Below are 25,760 nucleotides of genomic sequence, written 5' to 3'. Positions count from 1 at the left end.
GGTGAAACAGAAATATGGCATGTTTTGCTCAAGTGGATTTCCTTATTCTTTGTAAATGTCACAGCAGAATTGAGTCTCACAGATAATCTAAAGATAATGTCCTGTCTTCATTAAAAGCAGTAGGAATCTTCCCACCGATGTCCGCAGACTTGGGCTGAAGCCTCATCAGCCCGGCTCTGCCTCACCGTTTCTGCCGGGTTTAAGCCTGTCAGGAATAGGTTAGCCGAGGCTCAAGTCACCTGGCGGCCCGGTACGTTAACTGAAATTGTCACCCATTTCTGTTGAATGCGGTACCGAGGCTATTGATCCTTTGTGGCCGTGGCGCAGGGTTGCTGCCCGTCCTACCACTGCTGCTGTGAGGAGATCAACTCCGGCAGAGAGGAGATGGGCAAAGCAGCTTCCTCAGCTGCAGCAGCTCGATTCCCATCAAAAAACAATCAGTTGGGATCTTTAATGAGAGGCCAGGAAGGTGCAGCCCCGTGTGAGCCCGGCACACAGGAGCAGCACAGGAGGACGGGCAGGCAGCGGTAAGTGAAGCAGACAAATGAGCATCGTTAGGGAACACCACAAAAAAAGGAAGCCAGATGAAAGGGATGAGGGAAACAGTCACATAAATCTTCACCCCCTTCGTGTATCATATTAATTTGCATGGTTGTTATTGTTGCGAGGAGATTATTTTTTTTCCTGAGGAGTAATCTGTCAGTTTTCATTAGCCCCTGGACCAGCAGACCTCAGCCAGCGATGATGACCTCCAACTCTCCTCCCCGAAAGGTGCCGCTCCCGCACTTCAGGTTTTGCACAGCATGTTTCGCTGTTTACACTGTCTAATAGAGCAGATTGGCTGCACTTGATGCAAAACAGGGGACATGAGCCTCAAACAGTGTTATCTGTGACTCCAGTGACTTCAGTGGCGTTTCACTGATTTATAACAGCTCAGCATCAGGCATTGCATTTTATTGCATTAGAAACTAATGGCAAAGATTTTACTGTGCCCATTAAAACCCCTCTGTTAAAGACTTAAAGTACAACAATTAAATGTAATTAAAACGGTCCATTACAAATACCAATACATTTTGTGCTGTACAGTGTGAAAACATCTCTTGCTGTTTGTTCATCTTTCATCTCTTGTTTTAAAGACATTGATTTATTAGTTTACAGCTTCAGTAAATTGAGAAAGCCTGATGCTCAGACTTCTTCCGTGTGACTTCTGAGTCTCATTTCTCAAATGCACTGCACAGTTATTTTGACAGTTATGCTAGATTTAATTAGGACTCAGTTTTCCAATAGTTCAAATAGTGCAGCGTTATTTTGTTAGTGTTTCCCTCTTCTATGCTTAGTTCAACACAGATTGAACTACAACTTTGAACTTTGTTTTGCTACATGTAAGGCAGTGTGATGGCTTTGACTTTATTCTCAGTGAAAACCAATTAAAACACACCAGTAGGAAAATTCTTAGAAAAACAAAGTCCTTTTGAATGATAATCCCTCCCTTCAATAAAGCCTTCCTTGTTCCCCAGTTCCTTTAAATTGCCTTTTTCAGAGACCCACTTGTAGAATATTTCACGATGGTCATACAAACATAAAGGCAAAAAGGGCTTTAATGACCTTACTGTAATTTGACTTCAAACAAATACTCTAAGCAACAAAATTGCAACTGTGTATAAGATTAATTGCTCATCTCTTTAGCGGTATTTTGAAAGTGTAAGTCATAAATGTATTCCACGCTCCTTCGCCATTCCTGTATTTCCAAAACAAAAGGTTTTCAGAAAGAATGGTTGGTTCTAGGACTACAGATCTTTCTGAGTAGCCTTTATTAAATATTGCTTTCCTGAAGCATTAAGGGGTATCATTCTACCTCCACTTACAGGCCATTCACTTCTGATTTTTGTGTAATTGATGCAAATGAAGCATGTAATAGTGTTTTGTCAAATGCATGAGAAACGGCTTTAGGACTTTCTAGTTACGGGAGAAATGAGAATGAAGAAAATTTGAGAAGTTAAAGAAGGTGAAGAACATGTTAGGTGGTTTTGCTCTTCCAATGCACAAAAATACTCAGACCTTGTCTACCTCCAAGCCTGAATGGATATGCTGACCTTAATTTTTTTGCAGATAAAATAGCTTTACTTCCTAGATTACCCAACAAATAGACCCAGCATATTAGCAGCTATATGGATGATATCTAGAACAGGTCCTGTGCATTTTCTGATGGTTGCAGGCAAAACACAAAGTACTTCGGAGTGTTAGGCACATATTTAAGTATCACCATGTTAACTAAAAAGTATCTCCAAACACAGCGATTTTATGTTATATTCATTTCTTTTTCATTTAGCACATTTACAAAAAAGGCAGCTGCTAAACCTTAAGGCTGAAACTCACAATTCATAAAGTTTCAGAAGTTCAATACAGGTTGGGCCATCCCTGAGAAAATCTCAGAGTGCAGGGAAGACTGTGTAGAGTCAAAAAGGTAGGACCTGAGGTAATAAAAAGGTTAAAAGCCTCACTAAGGCCTCTGACTTCCTTACAAGCAAAACCAACAAAATAAACTCTCAGGTCCTGAAAATAGAAGACAGCCCTCCGGAGTAGTTTATAATAAAAACATATTTCCATTTCATTTCACGGCAGACTTGCTTTACAGTGTCAGTAATTCTTTCTCATAGATGATGCAGTTTTGTATGGCAAGTAAAACTTGCTTTTTGACCAAGCCATTTCTCCACTCCTCAGGAGGTCCTTCAGCAAACTGGTGGCGTTTTCTGTAAGCACAAGGGAATAAACTGGCTGATAAACAGGTGCATGATAACACTGTTTTCCTTCACTCGGTATGGAAGCTGAGGCTGTAGAAACATGAAAGGAGTCGTAATGTGGCAGTCTTCAGATTAACGCTCAGCCCCAGGATGCTCAAGGCATCTTCCTTCTGCCGCATCCCAAGCGCCAAGGAAATGGGCAGAGCAGTGTTTTGGGAGCTGAGCTTTGGAGTGACGAGGAATGGGACTTCGATCCAAGATGGCACATACTGAAGGCTGTCAGATGTGGAGCGGTATCACAGGCTCTTAATTAATCTGATCTGGAAGCTGAACTTTGTGGCACAGTGTATAATAAATATTGATTTTTACCTGTACCATCTTGATAGGTTCTTTGTGGGACACTTACAGACCGCCATTGAGCATGAGTACAGCAAAAATACTTACAGTTAATCCCCATTAATCTCTACAGAAGAAAGGACATGTTGGGCTCTTTCTTCCTTGTGACTGATGACCTGTCCTTCTAAAAATCTAATTAATTTTGACCTTCTCCAAATAGCCAGGTAGCCAACTAGCCACCTGCATTTACAACTACATATAAAGTACAAGGAGGTACACTTGCACATCCAATACGAGTAGCTGCATGTGCATTTGGGGTTGTGCACAGATCAAGACCTGGTGTGCGAATTCTGGTTAAAGGTTTAAAAATAAAGGTAAAGTGTAAGTCTTCAAAACCCAGTTTACTCCTCTGTAGAGACTGAAAATGAATGACTGTTTTCCTAAAGGTCTTATTTTAGCTATTTTTCAAAGAATACACTTACCTATTGTCCAGTAGATGTCAAGAAATCATTTTTGCCTACCACTGATATACATTCTGTCACTTCGTGCACTAATATGTATCTTTCTATGCTGTCTGCTGAACTGTAGAGGCATCAGATCACCTCTTCATTAGCCACAAAGTTATATTTCTGGGTACAGAAGCAGGTCTTCACTCTCTGTGAAATCTATTCATCCCTAGATTTCTATGTCCGTATGTGAATAGAATGGGAAAGAAACAGTATCTCCCCACTAAGCTTCACCACACCTGCCAAAACTAAAATACAGCTATTTGAGTGTTTTAAAACACTCCATTCAAGTCCTACTGTTGTAAACTTGGGGAATAAGATGACTCAGGAATAAGCTGAAGGAAGGTACAAGATGCTGCATAAATGGTTTTGATTGCCTTGGGATCTGTTCCAGCCTCTTCTTCAGACTGGAGGACAGCTTCTCCATAGCACGGAAGGGGAAGAACCGTACTTAGGGATTTACTTGTAATGCTATCAGCATTAGGGGGGACAGTCTGATTCAAAACATGGAAGCTCTTTTATTCTTGAATCTCCGTACCAAGGTTCTCGGTCCAATATGGCTGTACCGTGCAGCCTCCAAATCAAGTGACATACTGCAAACTGGCATTCCTTGTCCTTTAATTGGTAAATAATTTTAAATACCAGCAGTGCATGTGCCTGCTTTTACATTGAAAGATGGATTAGGGAAACATATTGACTTGTTTTCCACTTCAGTGAGAACACTTTCCGTGCAATCTATAGATAACAACGAGCAAAGAGTCGGGCAATACTGCTTAACAAACCCACTTGCTTTAAGTGCACTTATCTGTAAATATCTTATTGCTGAAAATGTATACTGCCTACATAGATGTATCACACTGCTTCAATTTTTGAAACTGGAAGGCAGATGAGCTAGCCTCCTTGGGGACCATTTTGCAAAACTATGCGCACTACGTGCAATCATCTGGTCCACTCAGTCAAAAAACAAAAGCATTTTCTGAATGCCTACCTGGGAGCCCCAGGGATGAGTTGTCACTGGCAGCAAGGATTAGGTATTCAGAGATGACAAGAGAAATCACCTCCCTCTTTCTTCAACTCAGGAGTGCGGAGCTTTCACGCCGTCACAGCACGTGCTGGCCACAGACCAGGAAAAGCAGAATCATCCAGAGCAGCAGGTCTCAAGCAAGGGCCTAGGTGCCCAAAGAAATACTTGAATTGCTACAATGCCCCATACCTTGTCCACAATACTGTGGCCTTGGAGAGCCATTAGGAAAACCCATACAGAGGCAGCTAACCCTTCTGAATGTTTTTTTCAAAGCAAATCCAAAAGCTTGTGCTGACACAGCCCTGTCCAGAGGGGCCCACCCCAGCCCCAACAGCAGCACGGCAGAGCCTGGACCACTGGAGGCCATAGGGCTGCCCATCCACCCTCTTAAAAGCCATGCTTCTGCGAAATCTCTCAGACACAAGCAGCGATCCCAGCCCCTTCCTTCACCAGGCTGAGCAGGCTCCCCTGCCAGCAACAGGCGCCTGCACGGAGAATTACCAAACCATGCCACGAAGAGCCTGGCACACGGCTCACCCCGAGGGAGACTACACAGCAGGGCAGTAGCCTTCCTCATCCTGCTCCCCCTCTCCCTCCCAAGTGAAGAGCAGAGGCCCACGAATGGCTGCCATGAGCTGCACATCTCCTGCCCTTTTCCCTTTGCAAGCCAGCAGGCCGGCAAGGCTCGGCAAGCGTTGAGCCTCAAAGGGCTGGCTGGCTTCAGTCCTCTTAGCTGCCACATGGCTGTGGTGGCATCATCTCTCTTCCCTTTCCCACTGGCCAGCAGAGCCCTGCTCAGCAGCCACACCTGGAAAGGCAAGAAAGGCAGCATTTGCCAGAGCCAGTCGGCATAGAAGGCACAGTCACAGAAAAGGCTAAGAAAAGCAGGGGGTTTGGACACTGTATGGAGCACACCGGCGCTGCCATTGCCCGCGGCTGGGCTCTGCCCCGGCTCTCAGTCTGCTCTTCTCACCCTGCTCCCACTGTTCTTCAGGCCAAAGTTGCTGACACGCTGGGCATTGGTGGCAGAGACCATGACCATGAACAACCCTAACAGCTCCATTTCCAGTGCAAGTGCTGACTACTTCAGACCACATCAGAAACAAAGAGCAGAACCATTTGGGTCATGAGGGGATGGCTTTACCCCCTTTTTAGAAGAACATAGGGGATGGGAGCCAGCATAAGGCACGTCTTCAACTCAAACATTCTGCCTGCTGCCTCGCACCTACCTCCCAACTGTCTTATCCACATCCCCAGGCAGATTTATGAGTCTTCCTCCAAGGGAAGTCCACTTTCCAAGAAACATTTGGGTACTCAGCTTGCAAATGCTCATATTGCATGGATAGCTCTTGGAATGTATCTTCTCACTCAATTGACCATGCTGACCAAGGCAAAGGAGACAAAAAGTGCTCTGTAGTCAAGCTAAGAGCAACGATAATCATCAGTTCATGCCACGGGTCAGCTGTGTTGCTCCTGTTTATCCATTTTGAGATTGCTGTGACAGAAGAGTGCTACTAAACTGGGATCTGTTGCCTGCCCAGTCTTCACATTCTTCCATGGCAGATGTATCTGCAAGATGCTCATGTAACGACCTTTCCAGCATAATGCTCATGTTCTGGGAGAGAGCAAAAATGCTGCAGGCCACGCCATGATGCACATCAACAGTCTTGGCAGAACTGGGGCTGGTGAAGGAACTGTCTCTGACGGTATAGCACAAGCTCATTTTTTCTCACATACCCTTTCTCACACGTGGACTGCATTTCCTCTTCAACGTTCCTCGTTAGCCCCTTTTCTTCTTGGGATCCCATATGTGATGCCACAATGAAGACAGAGTGGCCTCAAGAAGTGGCACATGATGTTTTCTTTCAAGGTGACTGAGAAGACTGTGAACTAGGCCCATTTTGTCAGGAAAGAGTTAAGTGCAGACAGAATGGGAACAACAGAACAGTCTATTCATTTTGTGCAAAAAACACATAAAAATGAGTTCAAGACCTTCCCAGACCTACCTTGGAATTGACTAAGACCGAATCTGTCTCTCACACAAGCCAAGCCATGTGAAATGTGCTAGATCCTGCTAGTGATGCAAACAGCTCCTCAACAAGGGTTAAATCCAGGAGGGACAAGTATGAGGTCATTTTCCTGAGTGGCAAGAGAAGATGGCTGTCTTGGCAGGGGGCCAACCGAGAAAGGCAGAGCTCAGTGGTTTTGAGGGTAACACCATTGCCAGTAGCTCACAAGTAATCCGTAAAGGCTTCTGCTTAAAGCTGAAAACAGGACAGCATCCAGCCTGTCCAGACTTGACAGACTGCAGTCTGTCACGGAGTCCATGAGAGGCTCCATGTCTCACGGAGACCTTGTGTCTGTGCTGAGGGAGCAGTGTGTAACTCCTCACGTATGTCCCATTTCAGTGTCTTCTGCAGCAGAGGAAGAAAACTGTTCCAACCTGTCCCACACCCTGGTGGCTTTTAGATGACCATAGTTTCTGAGGAGCTAGAATACTGTTTTCTCTTTGTTTACCAGTGATGGCTGGTTGTTGCCTCTAGCTGACTGCATGATGACACAAATCATTTGATTCAGACCATAATACAACACCATTTCTTGCCTGGAATAAAATTTGGTCATCCCACATTTGATGACACATAATGTTGTTCTCATTTATTGCCCCACAGATCTTAAAACCATCCTTCCCCATAAGTAAGGAGGACGTAAGGACACCTCTCCTCACACTTCTTTGCTTTCAATATCCCGTCCTGCATCACTCCATGCTGATGACCTCGGGCTCTAGACCGGGTTTGCAGGCACTCCCCATAAGAAAAGGTGTTGGTGTCTTAGACCCTAAGCAAAAAAATATAATGGAGAGATACCATGGCTCCTGTCAGTGTACTCCAGGATCTCTGAAGGGAAAAGTAGAAATGTGTCCTGCTCTTTGAAGGCATTTGGGCAAGACAAAGCCATGGCAAGAAGTGCTGCACAGTCATACTGTACAGACTGCCACATAGTGACCCATGGACTGGCCTGGAAACCATGGTGCAGAAAACTAAGAGACAGAAGCCAGCCCTTCACCCGTATCTCACTTCCCTTACGTGCTTTTAAGCCATGATGTTATGGCCTGAGCTAGGCAGGGTTTGCTACGCAGGACCCTGCAGGGTCACAGCCTGCATGCTACACACCAGACTGGCTCATAGCAAGAGGCAGTAGAGCCTTACTGGAGATGGCAGCCAAGGGTACAGCCCGTTCTGTTTCACAAGCTTTAAAATTTTGGGACCACTATACATAATTCTTGTATATGTTCCATGAGCCTGCTCAAAAGTCTCGTGACAGCCGGTACGTACACCCTGTCCTAAAGCACAGGACAGAGGCATTCAATTTAGTATGCTGCTCAGGTGACTCAAGTACCAGCATTCTACAAAACAGCTTATTCAGGAACAAATTATGTATGTGTCACTGCTCTCTGCAATAAATGTAGAAAGTTTTATAGTGCACTTGACAAAAAACTCAACTTTGATTTGGTTTGGCTTTTTTTATCTCATTTAACTAAAATTTTATGTTCGTGATTGCGTTCTACAACACATAATGCAAATGGAGAAGAAATATGGGGAAAATTACATCGCTAGCAGGAAAAAAATTAATAAATAATATGTGCTGGAAGTAAAACAGATGGTTGGCACCTGGTGGTTCTGTATAGCCCTGGGTGACAGTTAAGCTGTTCCTACGCTTGGAGAAGGAAAAAAGGGAAGGGAAACGTGTCTGTATCACTGTTGCACTTGTGCTATTTTAGGCTTTTGACGTTGTGGGGTCTGGGGTTACTAGCTGTGCCTAAACTCAGGGTTAGTCCTGATTCCCCAACTGCCCACAGCCCCCAACACTGCTCTTTTCCCATAGCCTGGAGATGCTGCGCATGTAGGCCAGATTGCCACCATCACGCATGCCAGTTTGGCACGGACCAGGGGAAAGACCAGAACCTCCGGGCACAGCATGGCACCTACCACCTCCCAACCAAATCCAGAGCATGACAGCAGCCTCTGCTGCTCCCTCTTGCAGTCACCTTCTCAGGAGCGCTGAGAAGTGGAAAGTAATCACAGTGCGGTCACTCCCCGTATCTCCATGCCCTCCCTGCTTCTGAAACACACCTACCGTGGACCCATGCAGGGCACTGCATTACGTATTGCTGTCTGAGCAAGGGGACACTCCCTGCACAGAAGCTCCTCTGCAGAGAAAGTTTGTGACCTCTCCAAACAACTTTGCTGCAATACTGCCTCCCGTGGTCTAGACCTCAGTAACACTTTCTGGCCATATGTCATCTCAGAAACAGGATGTCAGAGTTGTCAGTCAGCTACAATTAATCTTTCCCACAAAGCTATTGAGTGTGACAGTAAACACTCATCTTGAGCTAAGCCCATTTTGAAAAATTACTTGAAGGCGAATTGTTGAAGAACACGCAGGCTGCCTCAAATGCGAACAGTGAGGCCAGTGCCTGTGCTGATTTGCCTTAGGTTCGGATACAAGGTCACACAGTAGGAGAAATGAGAAGAAAAAAAAGAGCATATGCTGTATAATGGGATAATTTTAATAACAAAATTGCTCATTCTCATCTCTTATTCACAGATTCACTCAGCCAACCTGGAACCTAACCTCCTCCCTCCACAGACTGTCTTTAGTTCGCACTGGTACTTGGTGATGTGTATAGCACATATAGGAAGTTCACTTCTTTGGTCATCTCCCAAGGAAATACTACGTTGAACAAAGCAAGGGAAGGATAGGAGCCGGCATTGCTTTTCTCACCAGTGCTGTCTTGGAAAACTGGCTGGTTCCAATCAGCCTACAAACAGGTTGCTTCCACCCCAAAAAAAGCCTGCAGCAAAGGGGCAAGACAGGTCCAGATTAAGGAGTGATGCAGTAAGACTTGATACGGAGCTCCTATGCCAGAAGCATGACCTTGCATGCTGCGACAGTAGGTCGGAAGATGAGGCCCTACCACCACAAAGCACGACTACAGGAAGGCTATCAAGACCACTGGTACAGAAGTGGCTTTTCTCTTGTGTTTCATGCATAATGACTGCGAGTCCAGTGCATTCTGCAACATCTCTACTACTTCAAAAGAACATGAACAACAGTCTTCAAAATTCATCATCTTCGCCATCTAATGCTGGTTTTTCAGCCAAACGTCACTAGATGGATTACGTGTCAGATTCTGGAAGGTTATTTCCAACATCCTGTTTCAGGAACGTATTTACTGAAAGATCGTTACTTACCTACTGAGCACTCAGCACTTAACAAATAGTCACATTCTTGTCATGAAACTTTAGAAAAATTAGCCCCTCTGGCCAGAGTTCTGCAGGTAATACCGCAAACATTTATGAACGAGTGCTATAACCTGACTGTCATGCTTTTAGTAACATTCCTGTAACACTCAAGAAAGATTTTACCAAGTCTGTGCAGCATGTTTTAGCACTTATCAAAGCCACTAGCATAAAAGCATCCTCAAACAGAATTGACAAAAAGCATTGCTATTTTTATAGTTCATATACTTAGGTGCAAGAACTGCATAAACAACTTAAAACCTTTTTAATACTATAGCAATCAGTTGATTTATCACATCTTTAGACTGGCATCCCAGAACTTCTCCCTCCTGGGTCTGCAAGTGTCCTTGAAACACTTGACCACTGAGCATCTAATCTATCTTGTGTAAGTTTTAAGTCTATCAAGTACTTTCTGACATGAACTTTCCGTAGTTAATAGAATTTCCAAACTCACAGAAGAATTCCCATCAGCGTGCTTCTAAGTGAAGCACTTGGAAGCAGATATCTGTAAGATGTTAGCAATGCATCAAAATTTTAAAAAGTGAATTGCTCCTTTAATCTGTTTCAAAAGAACTAATCCTACTTCAGAGCCAGCTATATTAGGCTCAAAAATTCTGCAAGGTTCAGGAATGGAAGGAGTAGTCCAGAAGCACTGTGAAAACTACTTCATTTACAATAAAAAAGCTTAGGAAATCCATGAATTTTGTGGGTAATAATGTCAGAAAAGATGCACATGGGTCTCACCTGCTCTCTCTCTCTCTATTTTGTCACTGGAAAAACTAGATAACTACAGATACACAATTTCGGAAATAACTTCTCACCACTTGGAGTATTTGAAAGTGTTCCGATTAACAGCACTTTGTTAAAATAAGATGTTTTTAATTATCGTTTTAATTGATTATTGACACTTAACTACAGGTGTTTGCAGGGAAAGCATTCTGTATGAATAATTATATGATATGTTCCAAAAAACCAGTCATATCTGTTTCCACTGTGCAGTTTATTCAGTTTCAAATTAGAAAAAAATTACTAAGTGTTTCACAATTCACATGCATAAACTCAAAACATTTCAGCCCAAAAAAGTATTGATTTCTTTCAGTTTTGTATTAAGGCGTTTAGGAAATTCACCTAGGCAGACAAGTATCTGGATTTTTTAAAAAAAAGAACCAAAATAGAGAGACAAGCTATAACTCAGTTTTACATTTGTTAACAAATACAACCCAAGTGAGTCCTGGTAGTACGCAGCTGCATTCTTTATCTTTTCAGTTGTGTAGAGCTGATAGGAGTCAAAGTGATTGGGAAAGAGTTATCTTCAGCAAAAGTTTTCTTCAACAGTGTCTTGATTTGGAGTGCTGAATAAGCCATTGTAATGTAATGTCTGCCAGGACAGATAAAACAAAATGAAAAACTCAACAGCCTGTTCACAAAGTGTAAAAGGACAACAGAACATCAGCAGGTTAATACGACTAAAAAAACCCCTAAACAAACAAAATCCAGAAACCACAAGCTTTTAATTTACACCTAATTAAAAATTTGGTACTTGAAACTCTGGGTAGGTTCTTTTCTGTTGTTTTTTGTTTGTTTTTAAACTATGTGCATTTTGTATTCTTGAAATATGACGACTGACATCAAGTTCTCTAAGCCACAGATGAACTGTTGGAAAAGCAAAGATTTAAGATGACCATAAAATGAACTGTAAAATCCAGACTGGAATGAAATACAGTGTGAGAACAAAGGCAGAAATACACGACCAGAAGGAAATAGAAGGGCAAACATCTGACAAAGCATTAAGAAGCCATTTAGGTAGGTAGCAGGAGTCCAAGGTCTCTGAAAGACACGCAACACTAGACTAGAATTTGATAGCTGAAATTGGTACCCCTCCTAATACAATCTAATGCATTGGGCTGAAAACTGCAGCAGTTCACAAACTGATTCATGAGCAGATTAGATGGTTTTGCCTCAAGGCAGTAACATCTGTCAGGAAGGTAGGAAGGTTGTCAGGGGGCAGCAACTGCTCTAGCCCTCAAATTTAAATTTGTTGCCACATCTGTCCTAAGTGCAAGACAGCCTTCCATGAATATCCTGGCAGACCAGCTTAGGCACTGAGACTGCAGACAAAAGCATCCCACGGCATCTAAAACAAAGCTAATAACTATACACTAATCTTCCTCAGTCTCTCAGGACACAGAAACGGGCAGCTCTACACCTACACCTCCTGATGAGACCCGTTAGCTAGGCTGCAGTCTGCACTGAAAAATGACTATCATCTCATTCAACTGCATTGCCATCAATCAAAAACGCACAGGAAGAAGACAGCTCCCAGTCTTCTCCTTAACAGCCTAGTAATTTCATCACTTTAATAAGCTAAATATGTTTTCATTACAGTTTTTCATTATAAATGATGTTCTCCAGTCCTTTGATCTCCCTAGGTTCTTGCCTAACCTCTTTGCAGTTTCTCAAGGTCTTCCTGAAAATACAGCACACAGTGCTCCAGTAATGCCCGCACAGTTCCAAACACACGTGACAGACGCAGTCTGCTCCCATTTGTTATTTCTTTGGGCAAGTAGTCAGGAACCAGGTTACACTTTCTTGGCAAAATGTTATACTGGAAGATACTTGACTGATTCTCAGTTAATATTTGAGTCTTTTTCATCACTACTGCCAGGACTTCCACAAGTTAAGTGATCTACATGGTTCTGCATTAGTGATCATTCTTATTATTACAGAACCATAGAATCATAGAATGCTTCGGGTCAGAAGGGACCTTAAAGATCATCTAGTTCCAACCCCCCTTTGCAAATTTTAGCATGCTTTTTTTGCATGCTTTTCCCCTCCAGGCCACCCATACAAATGAATCAGGATCAAAACCTATTTTCTCCAAGATCCTTTTAGAAATTAAGCTGGTTTTACCAGTTTCTAGTCACGATACCACTTTTGAGATCCTACACTGCAGCCTTGCTAGTTTGATGAGGATCAAGCACTGCATTTCTTAAATCTCAATCACCTTCACTGCCCTTCACCTATGCAGATATTCCTGACTATGTTGTGTCCTCAGTCCCTATAGCCCAAAGTCTAATCTTCCCCAGCGTAACAGCACATCCTGTGTATTTCCCTCACTCAGAGATAGCTGTTGCACCCCAAGCTGCAGCAAAACAAGGTTTGTCCTCCTTCAAACCAACGTACCCAAATGCTGTACACCATTTCCAAGAGAAGCCCTCGCTGCCTAACATGTCCCTGCACACAGATGACATCTCCTCCAGCCTCCTGAAGCCCAGATGTCATGGTATAGTCTCCTCACCACCTCCACTACCTGGTCCTCTCTGCCTAGGATGGAAATTGCCCCTGCTGCTGCTGGGAGAAACTGGCTTTCCTCCCATTCCCACTCCCACTGTCTCTCATTCAGCTGAGCCCCACAGAGCTACCCAGTTCTTCTAACAAGTCTGGCTTCCTCAAGAAGCAGCTATAAATATCTACCCAGGCTGTATCCCTCCCATCCAGCACCACTTCTCTTAGCAGCGTACAGGGCAGAAGGGCGGCACAGAGGCAGTGTGCCCCAGGCGACTGCTGCTGCTGGCTCAGCCTGTGCTTCACCCCTTTCTCCTGCCCTGTGGAGGGAAGGGAAGGGGACAATATGACAACAGAAAGCATCAGGAAAGCGGAGGAAAGTGAGCAGAAAGAGAGAAAAGGTCTGTCATGGTTTGGGCCGGACTGGCCATTGGAATAAAAAGGACAAGAAGCAAAGGCGAGATGGGAGACAACTTCACTGACTTCAGGATATGCTCCGCGCATCCCCAGCAAGACAGAAGCACTAGTCCCCCAGTTTGAGGAACACCACCATAAGGCCTGCTTACAAGTAAAATCATGTATGGAACAAAACACTTACCAAAATTTATTAAGTATCACATAATAATTGGAAGGCCTTCATATCCAGTTACTATTGTTTCAAAAGTAACACATTTTTTGTGAAGGCTTCGATTACTTTGGGTTTTAAATATGTTTTTCCAAGGTCCCTGTCAACTTAACTTCTCATGGAACTGAAGTGACTTTTAAATTACACATAATTCTATAGTAAAACAAATACAATTGCATGCAATATTTGCAACACAATCTTTCAAAGTAAATTGAGATTTTCAGTTATATATTGGAGTTAGATATTAAAATCTCATTAACATTTTTAACAGCTGATCTAAAGCAGAAAGCATACACTGATGATGCTGTAAGAAAAAGAAGCTTACCGATGTTATCCTTCTCTTTACAGGAAATAGAATAGCAACAGATTTCTCTGTCTTGAATAGCTGAAAGGTTTCTGCAGAAAAACAATTATAAAATAGTAGTGTTATAAGTTCAAAGAGACTGACAACAGGAAATTCCATTAAATTACATGTTTTCTGCTTTCGACTCAGTGGGTTCAATTCTATCCTCAGATATCAGATTTTTAAAATATGCTACTGCACACAAAAAAATCTACATTTCTTAAACTGTAAAGATTAAAAGGATATAAAGTAATTTCACAAAAATTCAAATTTCTCATTAAGTCAGTGTAATAGTGAAAAATAAAAACACATAAATCCATAAGCTGAAAATAACATTTAGTAGTGGTAACCAAGTAACATTACCACATCTTGGCCTTCACTCTTTACTCTTTTCACGTAGAATTCAGAGTTTTTATCTCTAGTAACTCTTATAATCAACTGACACTACTCAAATGATCACAACATTAATCTTCAGAATGTTCATTATATCATACTTAAATATATCAGATATGATTCCCACTGAAAGGATGTCTATACATTTAGGAAGAAACTGGTTCTTAATTAACTTCTGTTTCTTTCTGGGAATTTCCCTATCCCCTTAGAGTTTCTGAGCACTTTGTTATTTTTTCATTTATTTATCCTCACACAAGTGACACAGACATGCAGGAAACAGATTACATTCGTGGAGCAGATGAGGAGTGGAGGCATGGAGAAGGAAAGACTCTTGGGATCACACAAGAGACTGTAATAAAGAAGAGAACTAAATAGTGACCTCCCTGGGCTTCAGGAGAGCAGACTTGGATCTGCTTGGAAGAGTCCCATGGGATAAGGCCTTGTAACAGGAACACTGGTTAATATTCAAGGATCATTTCCAAGCTCAAGAGCAGGCATCCTAACGAGTCCAGAAAAAAAGTGAGGAGGCATAAGTCGTTGAACAACGAGCTTCTGGCAGAACCCAATCACAAAAAGGAAGCACACAGAAGGTGGAAGCAGGGACAGGTAACCCGGGGGGGAATACAGAAACACTGTCCAGGCGTGCAGAGATAGTTAGGACAGACAAAGCCCAACTGAAATTTGATCTCATGAGCGACGTCAAAGGCAACAAGAAGGGCTGCTATAAGTACTTAAGTGACAAATGGAAGATAAGGGAAAACGTGGTCCCACTACTCAATGAGACAGGGACCTGGTTACACAGGACATGGAAAAGGCAGAAGTACTGAATGCTGGCTTTGCCACTGTCTTTACTATCAAGGTTTGCCTTCAGTAATCTCAGGCCCCAGAGACCAAGGGGAAAGTCTGGAGCAAGGAAGTCGCACCCCTGATAGAAGAGGATCAGATCAGGGAATACATAAGCGAACGAGAAATACAGAATTCCATGGGCCCTGATGGGATGCACCTACAGGTGATGAGGGAGCTGGCTGATGTCATCATGAGATCACTCTTGATAACCTCTGAATGATCACAGCAACTGGGGAGGTGCCTGAAGAATGGAGGAAAACAAATGCCCCTCCTCTTATCTTCAGAAAGATCAGGAAGGAGGACACAGCGAACTACATGACTGTCAGCCTCACCTTAATCCCTGGGAAGGTGATGGAGCAACTAATCCTGGAAACATTTTCCATGCACGTGACGGACAAGAAGGTGATCAGGAGTAGTCAGCATGGATTCACAACGGGGAAATCATGCCTTGCCAACTCGATAACCTTCTATAATGAAATCTACAGCTTGGTAGATGACGAGAGAGCAGTGGATATTGTGTACCTTGACTTCAGTAAGGTTTTTGATACCGTCTCCCATATCCTCATAGACAAGCTGAGGAAGGATGGACTGGATGAGCAGACAGTGATATGGACTGAAAAGTGGTTGAATGGTTGGGCCCAGAGGGTGGCAATCAGTGGCACAAAGGCTAGCAGGAAGCCAGTAACTAGCGGTGCACCCCAGGGATCAATACTGGGTCCAATCCTGTTGAACATCTTCATCAATGATCTGGACGATGGGGCGAAGTGTACCCTCAGCATGTTTGATGATGACACAAAACCAGGAGGAGTGGCTGATACACCAGAGGGTTGTGCTGCCATCCAGAGGGAACTCCACAGGCTGAAGAAATGGGCTGACAGGAACCTCACATAGTTCAACACAGGGAAGTTCACAGTCCTGCCCTTGGCGGGGAACACCAATACATGCCGGGGGCCAACTGTCTGGGAAAGCAGTTTTGCAGAAAAGGACCTCGGGGTCCTCATGGACACCAACTTGAACATGATCTAGCAATGTGCCAAAAAAGGCTAACGGGATCCTGGTCTGCATTAGGAGGAGTGTTGCCAGCCAGTTGAGGGAGGTGATCCTCCCCTCTACACTCAGCCCTGGTGAGGCCATACCTGGAGTGCTGTGTCCGATTCTGGGCTCCCCAGCACAAGAGGGATGTGGAGCTACCGGAGAAAATCCAGTGGAGGGACACTAAAATGATAAAGGCACTGGAGCATCTCACATATAAGGAAAGGCTGAGAGAGCTGGGACTGTTTGGCATAGAGAAGAAAAGGGTCAGGGGGGACCTTATTAATTTGTACAAATATCTGAAGGGAGGCTGTAAAGAAGATGGGGCCCAGTGACTTGACAAGAGGCAATGGTCACAAACTGAAACATGGGAGGCCCCCTCTGAACATAAAGAAACACTTTTTACCTCTGAGGGTGACTCAGCACTGGCACAGGTTGCCCAGAGAGGCTGCGGAGTCTCCGCCCTTGGAGATACTCAAAAGCCATCTAGATATGGTCCAGGGAATTCAGCTCTAGGTGGCTCTGCTTGAGTAGGTGGGTGGACAAGATAACCTTCAGAGGTCCCTTTCAACCTCAGCCATTCTGTGACTCTCTGTTTCCTAAGTCCCCGTTTAGTTGCTTAGTCTTTGGACCATCCTTCTATACTGAAGCTTCACTTCACTTCACTTTGCTTGCACTTCCTACTGATTAAAATTATGTGATTTGAGACACAGAATCCTATTCTGCAAAATTATTGCTATACTGGTCATTTTTACAAAACTGTGTATTTCCTTTACAATTACCCTTAAATTAGTTTCAGTAATCCATAAGTATATACTTTGGATACATGCCAAAAATATCTGAATTGCTTAAATTTACAGACAGTAGTTTGGAGTCGTTCTGTTCTAATACCATTCGAGCATTAAACTGCCACTACAATGTACTCTGAAAAGTCTAAGTGAGCCTATTACTATCTATAGCAGTTGTATCTTCAGTGATGGGAAAACAGGATTATCTGAAACAACTTTATACAATCAAAATAATAATCACGAGAGGTTCAAATCTACTGTAGTCAGTTATCAGCCTAGATTGCTATTTCAACTGCCATCAGAGCTCAAAGTGGAGTACCTGAGAACGTAAAATTGAAGCTGTTATAGCTGGTTATTGCCATAGACTACCAATGACTTTACTTTCTCTTACACATCAAAATGGTTACCAAGTACTGGAAAAGGCTGCCCATGGAAGTGGTGGAGTCACCATCCCTGGAGGTATTTAAAAGGCATACAGATGTGGTGCTTCAGAACATGGATTAGGGGTGATTTTGGCATTGTTAGGTTGATGGCTAGACTCGATGATCTTAAAGGATCCTTCCAACCAAGACAATTCTATGAATTTTACAGTGTTTCAGCTTTTTACACAGACCAGCTACTTACAATTTCTCAATTAACTGCTTTTCATCCAGTGCACCTGGGAGGTCTCTTTTATTTCCAAGGACTAACACCTGAAAGAAATCATTCATATTCATGTTAAATCCAGGAGCAATAAAAATTTATTTTTGTCTTTAACCATTTGTTGGCATTATTTTGGAACTTGTAGACAAGTATTTAGAACACAATAGCATACATATTCAAAATGACCAATGACAGTGGAAGCATCATGGAAATCCTGCTCCTAGCCAGGGTCAGGTGCTGGATGCACCCCTTAAAACTGGATCCCATTATTTCTGGGTGTACCAGTATCAGAAGTCTCCTCTGGAAGTGAATCTCTCCATTCCAGATGGTATTACGGGATGGTGTTAGACTGCACTAAGTGGATTCCTTCTCCACGCAGCTAAACCTGGAAAAAAACATGCACCAGGTGCACCCAAGCCACCAACAGACACTTAATCCACAGGACCAGACTAATGTTAATCAAAAGTAGGGCCCCAGAAGAAAAGATGGGTCTTCAAGACCCAGACATGATTCTCTCTATGGTTTTGCTCCCCTGCTTCTTAACATTGACTAAACAGCCAGGCTACCAAACCATGTATCACCCAAGCACCAGCCAAATGACTGATTCCTCTCCCTCCCCTTTGAGCATCCATGGTAGAAATCAGAAGGGCAGTCATTAGGAGTTAACTCTGTGAAATGCAGAAAATTTACTGAATAGATGCTGGAACTTCAGAGTTCCTGTGCAATAGTTAAGGCTTCAAGTATGAATTAAGGTCAGATGAATGGGTTGAGTACATTCTAAGATAAAGTAAGCAATGGAAGGTTTTTCTAATTATGATTGCATTATTGTTTTCCAGATGTGTTACAATTCTGAATCAAGAATGTCCCATTATTTCCCATGAATCTCCAACACATTAAAACTCATTACTTGCAGCCTCAGATTAATAAAGCTACCCTAAGATCTATAATGCCAAAGCCTGAGTACAATAAATTGAAAGAAGTTCAATACTAGTTACTACCTATGAAATAAAAATAAGTAAAAAATACATTACTGCAGCTTGGAAATTACTCTGCTGGTCAGGCTGGGCAATTGGAATGTGATATTATAACATATAAAAGGAAAGGAACTTAATTAAATACTTCTGAAGATATGAGAGAACTATAATTTCAGGAAGGAAAAGCGCGAAGTAAAACAGAATGTGAAGACAGTACAAAGGACAGACAATGTCACTCGCCATGATTAGCGTGACTATAGATTTCTGTAGGTTTTGTTCAATATGTACTTAACAAAAAAATGCAATAATAATAGCAAACCTTATAAAAAAGAGAGAGAGTCACTTGAAAAATTCTCCTTCAAGAACGGATGTGTGAGAATTTGATTCTCAAAACAATTCCATGTTGGTTGTCTGTCTACTCAGATTACCTCAATCACTTGCACTGGCCAAGTGTCCAAGTACTTGCTTACAAAAAAGGGGCCAAGCAAGAGCCATCAAGTTGTGAGTAACTTCTTCCTGATTTGTAGGTACCATTGTTTTCTTTTTTATGATCAAAGGTATGAACTCTCGCTTGGTGGTGTCAGCATCAAAGATCAGTGCTCACCAGATTGATTCCTACTAGCTCTAAATTGGCAGATTACATTTAATTAAATAACATTAGTCTCCACCTTCATAATTCCTCACTAAAATTTCAGCAGAATATACTATTCTTTGACACTTCCTACTGAAGAACAGATGCATATTTGCATTTTTTCCATACAGTTTAGTTTGAAAAACTAAAAAGTCAAGAAAAATAAGAAGCCATGACACAGAAAAAGTCAAGCTCATCCACAGTCTCTGGAAGTAGAGGACGCTGTTTGATGTTAATGCCTGCCAACCTTCAGAAAGACAAATTCCGCATGCCTTAAGATACTGCCAGAAACATATCTGGGTCACTGGTTCAAACCCAGCCAACAAGGGGACTGACTAGAAGTAATTACTGTCTGATAATGTCACACGTGAAAATGAATTTTTTCCAAATCTGTTCTGACCTTTAGACTAGAAAAGGCAACACCACACTGCAGCACTGATAAGATGCTGAGTCCTCTGAAAGAATGTCACAATAATTTTTCTAAGAGCACTCAATGTATCAAGGCTGCATCACATTTAAGCTCATATTTTCAAGAGCCCAGAGGAACCATAAGGAATTCATGAGGATTTAGGCTACACTGTCTACATGCAGGTAAGAATAATAATCAAAATACTTACTGGAATTCCATGCAATTGTGGCTTATCTATCAAACTGTGTAGCTCATTCTTTGAAGCTTCTACTTTTTCTAAGTCTGCTGCATCCACCATGTAACTGCAATGGGAATATAGTTATTTATGGTATTGTCCATTACTTGCAGGAAGTTGCATTAAAACATCTGAAATGCGACAAAAGTGTTCGCATTGACAACAGCATTAAAACAGTCCTGAGCTGTATAAGCCCTGCATTTATTAATACATGAAGACACAGATTAAATATGGGCTGTGGGGAAAAAATGGCATGGAACATGCAATTAATTATATACCTGGTTTGCTGGATGTGTAAAACACACTAGTGTTATCATGTTGGGTCTTCTTATGTGATGCAGGCAGACAGGAAAAAAAGCATCTCTATATTAATAATATATATTTTAAAATACATTTTCTATGGGAATACACAAAAAAACTTACACAACTGCATTGACTCCTCTGCAATAACGCTCCCACATGCTCCGAAACCTTGGCTGCCCTCCAATGTCCCATACCTGAAAAAGGTAAGAACACCCCAACCCCAAAATGTTTTTGAACTACGAAGTATTAACATAACAGAACAATAACACTCTTACATCCAGCATGCTGGTTGTATTGACGATGCCTAAATACAGGTAGATTTTTAAGTGACCTTCCTCAAGAGACTGGTCTTCTCAGCCCCTTCCAGTCAATGAAAGGGGACGGGCACATTCACAGGGCAAGTCAGTCCTGTGACCTTAACAGCTCCAAATGTCCATTTGGAGAACCCTATCCTTTCCCACTCACTGCAAGAAAAGTCTTACTCAGATACCAAAGTGAATTCTGCAAATGCACAGAAAGAATAGCATCGTTGTATGTAAACAGTTATGAAGTTGCATTTCTTACGGAGGTAGGGAGACTTCAGTTAAGAACGCATCGGCCTTCACCAGGATAAAGACAGATATTAAGTAAATAAAGCGCTGGTCAGAGAGCAGATTGAGCCCACGAAAAGGATGATATACTCTAGGGAGCTCCAATACCTCCAACAGTTCTCCCATTTGTTCATCAAATGTGCTTTAAATGACACATGGATTAACCCATTAGAAACAGAAAGGAAACAGTAGTGTAGGGTAGGCCTGAAGTGATTAATCAGTGAATCTTAAGGAAAGGAAGCTCAAATTCTGCTTGGGATTTTATAAAGCTCCAATCCTGCAAATACTTCTGCATGCTACTCGTGTCCAGGAATCACACCGAATTCCTTGTCATTAAGGGCTAGCACATTACTTTTCTGTACAGGAGTTACTTATTCTGCTTTCTTTGCAAGAATTCAGTATTTTTGGTGGATGACAATAATCTTGTTTCAAAGCTGTTTCCAAGATCTAGGATGTTGGAAAGGATCTAAATCATGCAGGCAAGGGCTGTGTGATGATGTAGCTGTTGCAGCTACATCCAAAGACAGTTGCAAGTGACACATCTATTAAAATAATGATGAACACTGAAAAATAAAAGGAATGGATTTGTTCCTATGTCCAAGACAAGAAGTAATTATTTCTTATTTAATCAGATTTAGCTATCAAAACAATAGATACAATATACCAGATGTAGGAGGCATATCCATTACAGCACAAACTAAATTTAGAAGCAAATTTTCTTAAGAGTTGTTTTCATATTTATATTATATAAATCCAAACATGTTAAAACTGCTGTGGCAACAAAGACTTGCACAAAAGAGTGAGACTTAATAGACTCTTGAGATAATAAGGCCTTCTTCAACTAATGCAGACTACATTTTTAATTCCACAACCCATACATATTATTTATATATCAATTTATCTATCATTTTCAACACCTTAAGTTCATATTTTAAAGAAATATTTCCCAATTCACCATTAAAATAATTCCCTGATTGATATCTTACTCTTCCTTCTGGCATAAAATTAGTATATCACCTATATGTAGATTGCCTTTGAACCCCTTTACAAGAACAAGAATTTTACACATTAAAGAGAGTTGAGTGATCTTCTGACCATGAACTGAATATCAATTATTATCTGCACTGACATCTGAAGCACTCTTTCAGAAGTCTTAATAAAATAAACTTTTATTTTAAAAGCTTGAAAGAGATGAGTACACACTTCAGTATTATAGTTAGATGACAAACCTCACACCAACACACCAACACTAATTATTTCAATAACTCATCAGGACCTTCAAACTATGAGTAACCATCTGGTGCACATCTGTGCATCTGGAAAAAGAAACAAAATTATTTTCTTGGTAGATCAGAGAAGAAAGAAGGTGAAAGAGGACAGGGAAGGCCAGTAGTAAGATTAGACTTTTGCAGACTGACAGCGATTATTCCTGGTCGTCAGAAAAATCTACAAGATGATGTAGCCTAGACTAATCACCAAATAAATAATACAAGATAAAGAAATACTGGTTTTGTCCTAGTTTGATGATATACTGTATCTATACTATATTAAATTGCACTGCAGAACAAGTATTGTTCTCATTAGGAGAGTCACCTTGAAACAATGGAAAGATAAGTCATTTCCAGTCAGTTTCTCTAATAAGGCTTTCAGCTATTCATTAAAGTACAACATGAAGGACAGAAGACAGACTTAAGTGTTTTTAATAGTGCTTGGGAACCCAGTTTACATCAAGATATTAAGTTATAATTATCTGATATAGGGAAAGAAAATTAATGCATGAAATAAATTAATAAAAAAAATCCTCACCTGTTTGCCTATGAAATTTAAATGGTGCTAGTAGTAACTTTCTAATACTCTTTATTATATTGAATAGACAATGACAGAGTTAACTACTTTATTCAAAACACAAATCTCTGCCCCGAACCATTTCCACTGTACATGACTGAACAGACAGAACTGTGAGAATACAAGAGGCACTCAGGAAGGAAAGGGGAGAGGTCTTAGCATTAAAGAAGTTTTCTTGCATGAGTCTTGCATGTTTTGTACATCACCTATTTTTGTATCCCAGTATTTAACACAGAGGTAAAAAGTATATTCTGGGTGTGAACTGGGAAAGGCAGGAGACTATACCCTAACAGCAGAATATACAGATAACTATAAAAAGAAGTTTATTTTGTCTGGGTGCTTTAAAAAAGAGACTGGGCGTCAAACTGCTCCCGTGGCTTTTTGTTGGTCCCTCAGGAATAAAATTTTCATAGTATTTAAGAGATAATTTTATCCCTAGAAGACCAGATGATTTTAAGAATCAGAAAATGCCTACAGAATGACCAAACCAGAGAAAAAGTTTCTTTGACACCCAGTACCATTGCCTCACAGGAGATTGAAATCTCAAGGAGTTGTTTAGGCTCAATCTCAAAAGCATATATCTTATTTCTACTGTATTTTATAAGTCACAATTTTATTTCTTCCTGTCTACTCCTATAGAGTAGTAATTCTTATCCTGCTTGCAGGTCTATGCTCTCATAAAATAATGCAATGTTTTAATTTGTAAACTAGATTAAACTCCACACTTTGGAATCATCATTTACCATATATATGTGCTTATACTTACCTGTTAAATCAAATTCTTCTACAACAGGAATCTCTCTGGACATGTCTCTTGTTCAATTTCTTCACACGGATCTAGGACTCTTTAAGACTGCTACGTTTAAGGAGCAAATTCTTTTCTTTTGCACAGAGTGGTATCATGACAGTTGAGAAAAAATGCATCTGGGGAATAGGTTCAAAGGTTTCCAAAAGCTTTCAGTTACAAGAAGGTTCATTAACACTCCAGTTGGGTTTCTTTTAATTAGCTTATATTGTGGGAAGTCTTGACAGTTAATGACAAAGTTGAAATATTTTCTAGATGTCAGTTTTACATGGCTTTTTTTCAGACATGCTGGGTAGGGACAGAGATATGTACAATGACATGTTTGTATCTTGATGTCAAGACGTGGCTTCAGTACCTATGATCTCATGGTAATCAGTGAAGCCTAGACAGCTATTCAACCGACCAGATGTAACATCTTCTTTAGGATGACAGAATTACGTTCTAGGCTTGACAGTGCTGTCTAGAGCTCCTCTGTTATTAAAGGAGCTTAACCCTCATTGGAGACATATAGCTGTTTACATACAGGCATCTTAATTTGCAAACTGCATCGAACACTCCAAATACTTGAACTCGGAAATGTATCTTTCTGCTCAGGATTCAGAAAATATCAGCCATAAAACCTAACCTGAACAAACAGGTGAGGAAATTCTAAACAAATAAGAATACTTGGGGAGAGTAAGGTAGCATCAGCAACATCCACCACTACACTGTACACAGACAAGTCCACATATACTGGACGTGACTAACGAGCTCATGCACAGACAGCAAGCAGCCATAGCATTCATAGCCAACTCAATGTGCAATGACAGGGAGTACCTGGAAAGCATGGGATTCATCTCCCTCCACTTCAGCTACCTAAAACATAGGTATCTAGTCTAAGTGACTAAACTCTCTCTGTGGCTACTGAAGAGCTCAGAGGGCACCCACAGCAGGAAACGATTCCATCTGGCTTACCCACCTTGCCCACCAGGTGAACCATTCCTGCAAAGCACTCACTGGTCTCTATCAAGTTTAGACAGCTGGCTCAGTCTGGCTTCCTCCTTTTCACCTGGCTGAGCTCAGGGGAGACAAACCCTAAATAGTCACCTATTCTAGACTGGAATCTTCAGTCAGTAACGTTCAGCTTCCCCATCTAATAAACAGGAAGAATAAAAAGAGCTGAATCAAATAACCTTACAATTTTTAATAAATTGCTGTGTGGATACAAAATCTACAGCCCTACTTGTAGTACCAGCCATGTAACCTATTATGGAAGTTAGAATACCTTACTACCTTAGAATACTTACTACCTATCTACTACACTATATTTTGGAAATGCCTTTACAGTTGCTCTTAAAGCTGAAAAAAACACGCCACGTGGCTACATTTTCTGCAGGCAATATTTCCCATAACACTATGTCTCTGAAGTCAGTCTTGGTTCCTTAAAGAACCCTGTTGTCACTCCTCACTGGCAATAAAGTCCAACTTTTGAACATTTTTTGCAACTAGGTATTTTATTTTAGTCATGTCAGACAGAAAAAACCACTATATGGACACTTCACGGTTTATAATTACCTAATTTAATCATAGCACTTTCACTGAAGAATGAGAAATGGACTTAAGACTTGTAACACAAAATGGCTGAACATCTTCAACTCCTGAAAACAAGTCCAGAAGCATTTTGATGGAAGGGATTATTTCTCAATGACTGGGTTATATTTGCCATTTTGTCAGAGACACAGGGTACCATGTTGGAAAGATGAACAGGTGGATTTTAAACAGGACATAAAAGCAAAGTCTGTCCTCAGAAACCATTTTCTTAACCTTGTGCTGCTTAGCTCCACATTGTGTTCTAAGGCAGGAGAGTAGCAGGGAACCCAGCTTTAGAGATAAAACTGTAATCCCCTCAATCAAGAAGGAGCCAACCTACCCTAGCCTCAATATTGTGTCCTTCCCAAAGTAGAAAACCCTGGTTCTGCGTGACCATGTGCAATCCTTTGTAACCCTCTTTTCACATGATCATGAATCAGTCTCTGGACATCAAAATCCAAGAGATTATGGTGAAAGAGGGCACAGAGAAGTTATAAATTGTAGGCAAAACTTGCATTTGGAAGACCAAGGGCAAGGA

The 25,760-nt window shown here is 41.5% G+C and overlaps 1 protein-coding gene across 1 annotated transcript in view; it reads right to left on the bottom strand.

Moving 5' to 3' along the window:
• Positions 1–10,841: 10,841 nt before the first annotated feature.
• The window catches only part of LOC128904244 (ADP-ribosylation factor-like protein 8B), a 29,056-nt gene continuing 14,137 nt past the window's right edge, over positions 10,842–25,760 (bottom strand). The window contains exons 3-7 of the mRNA XM_054188310.1: positions 20,534–20,607; positions 20,084–20,177; positions 17,844–17,911; positions 14,143–14,213; positions 10,842–11,285 (exon numbers count right to left, since the gene is read on the bottom strand). Coding sequence (XP_054044285.1) covers positions 11,236–11,285; positions 14,143–14,213; positions 17,844–17,911; positions 20,084–20,177; positions 20,534–20,607 — 357 coding nt within the window. The 3' untranslated portion in view covers positions 10,842–11,235. The remainder of the gene's footprint in view (positions 11,286–14,142; positions 14,214–17,843; positions 17,912–20,083; positions 20,178–20,533; positions 20,608–25,760) is intronic.

Source organism: Rissa tridactyla, chromosome 1 (assembly GCF_028500815.1).
Source record: "Rissa tridactyla isolate bRisTri1 chromosome 1, bRisTri1.patW.cur.20221130, whole genome shotgun sequence".
Lineage (NCBI taxonomy): Eukaryota > Metazoa > Chordata > Aves > Charadriiformes > Laridae > Rissa > Rissa tridactyla.
This window is presented reverse-complemented; position numbering and strand designations above follow the sequence as displayed.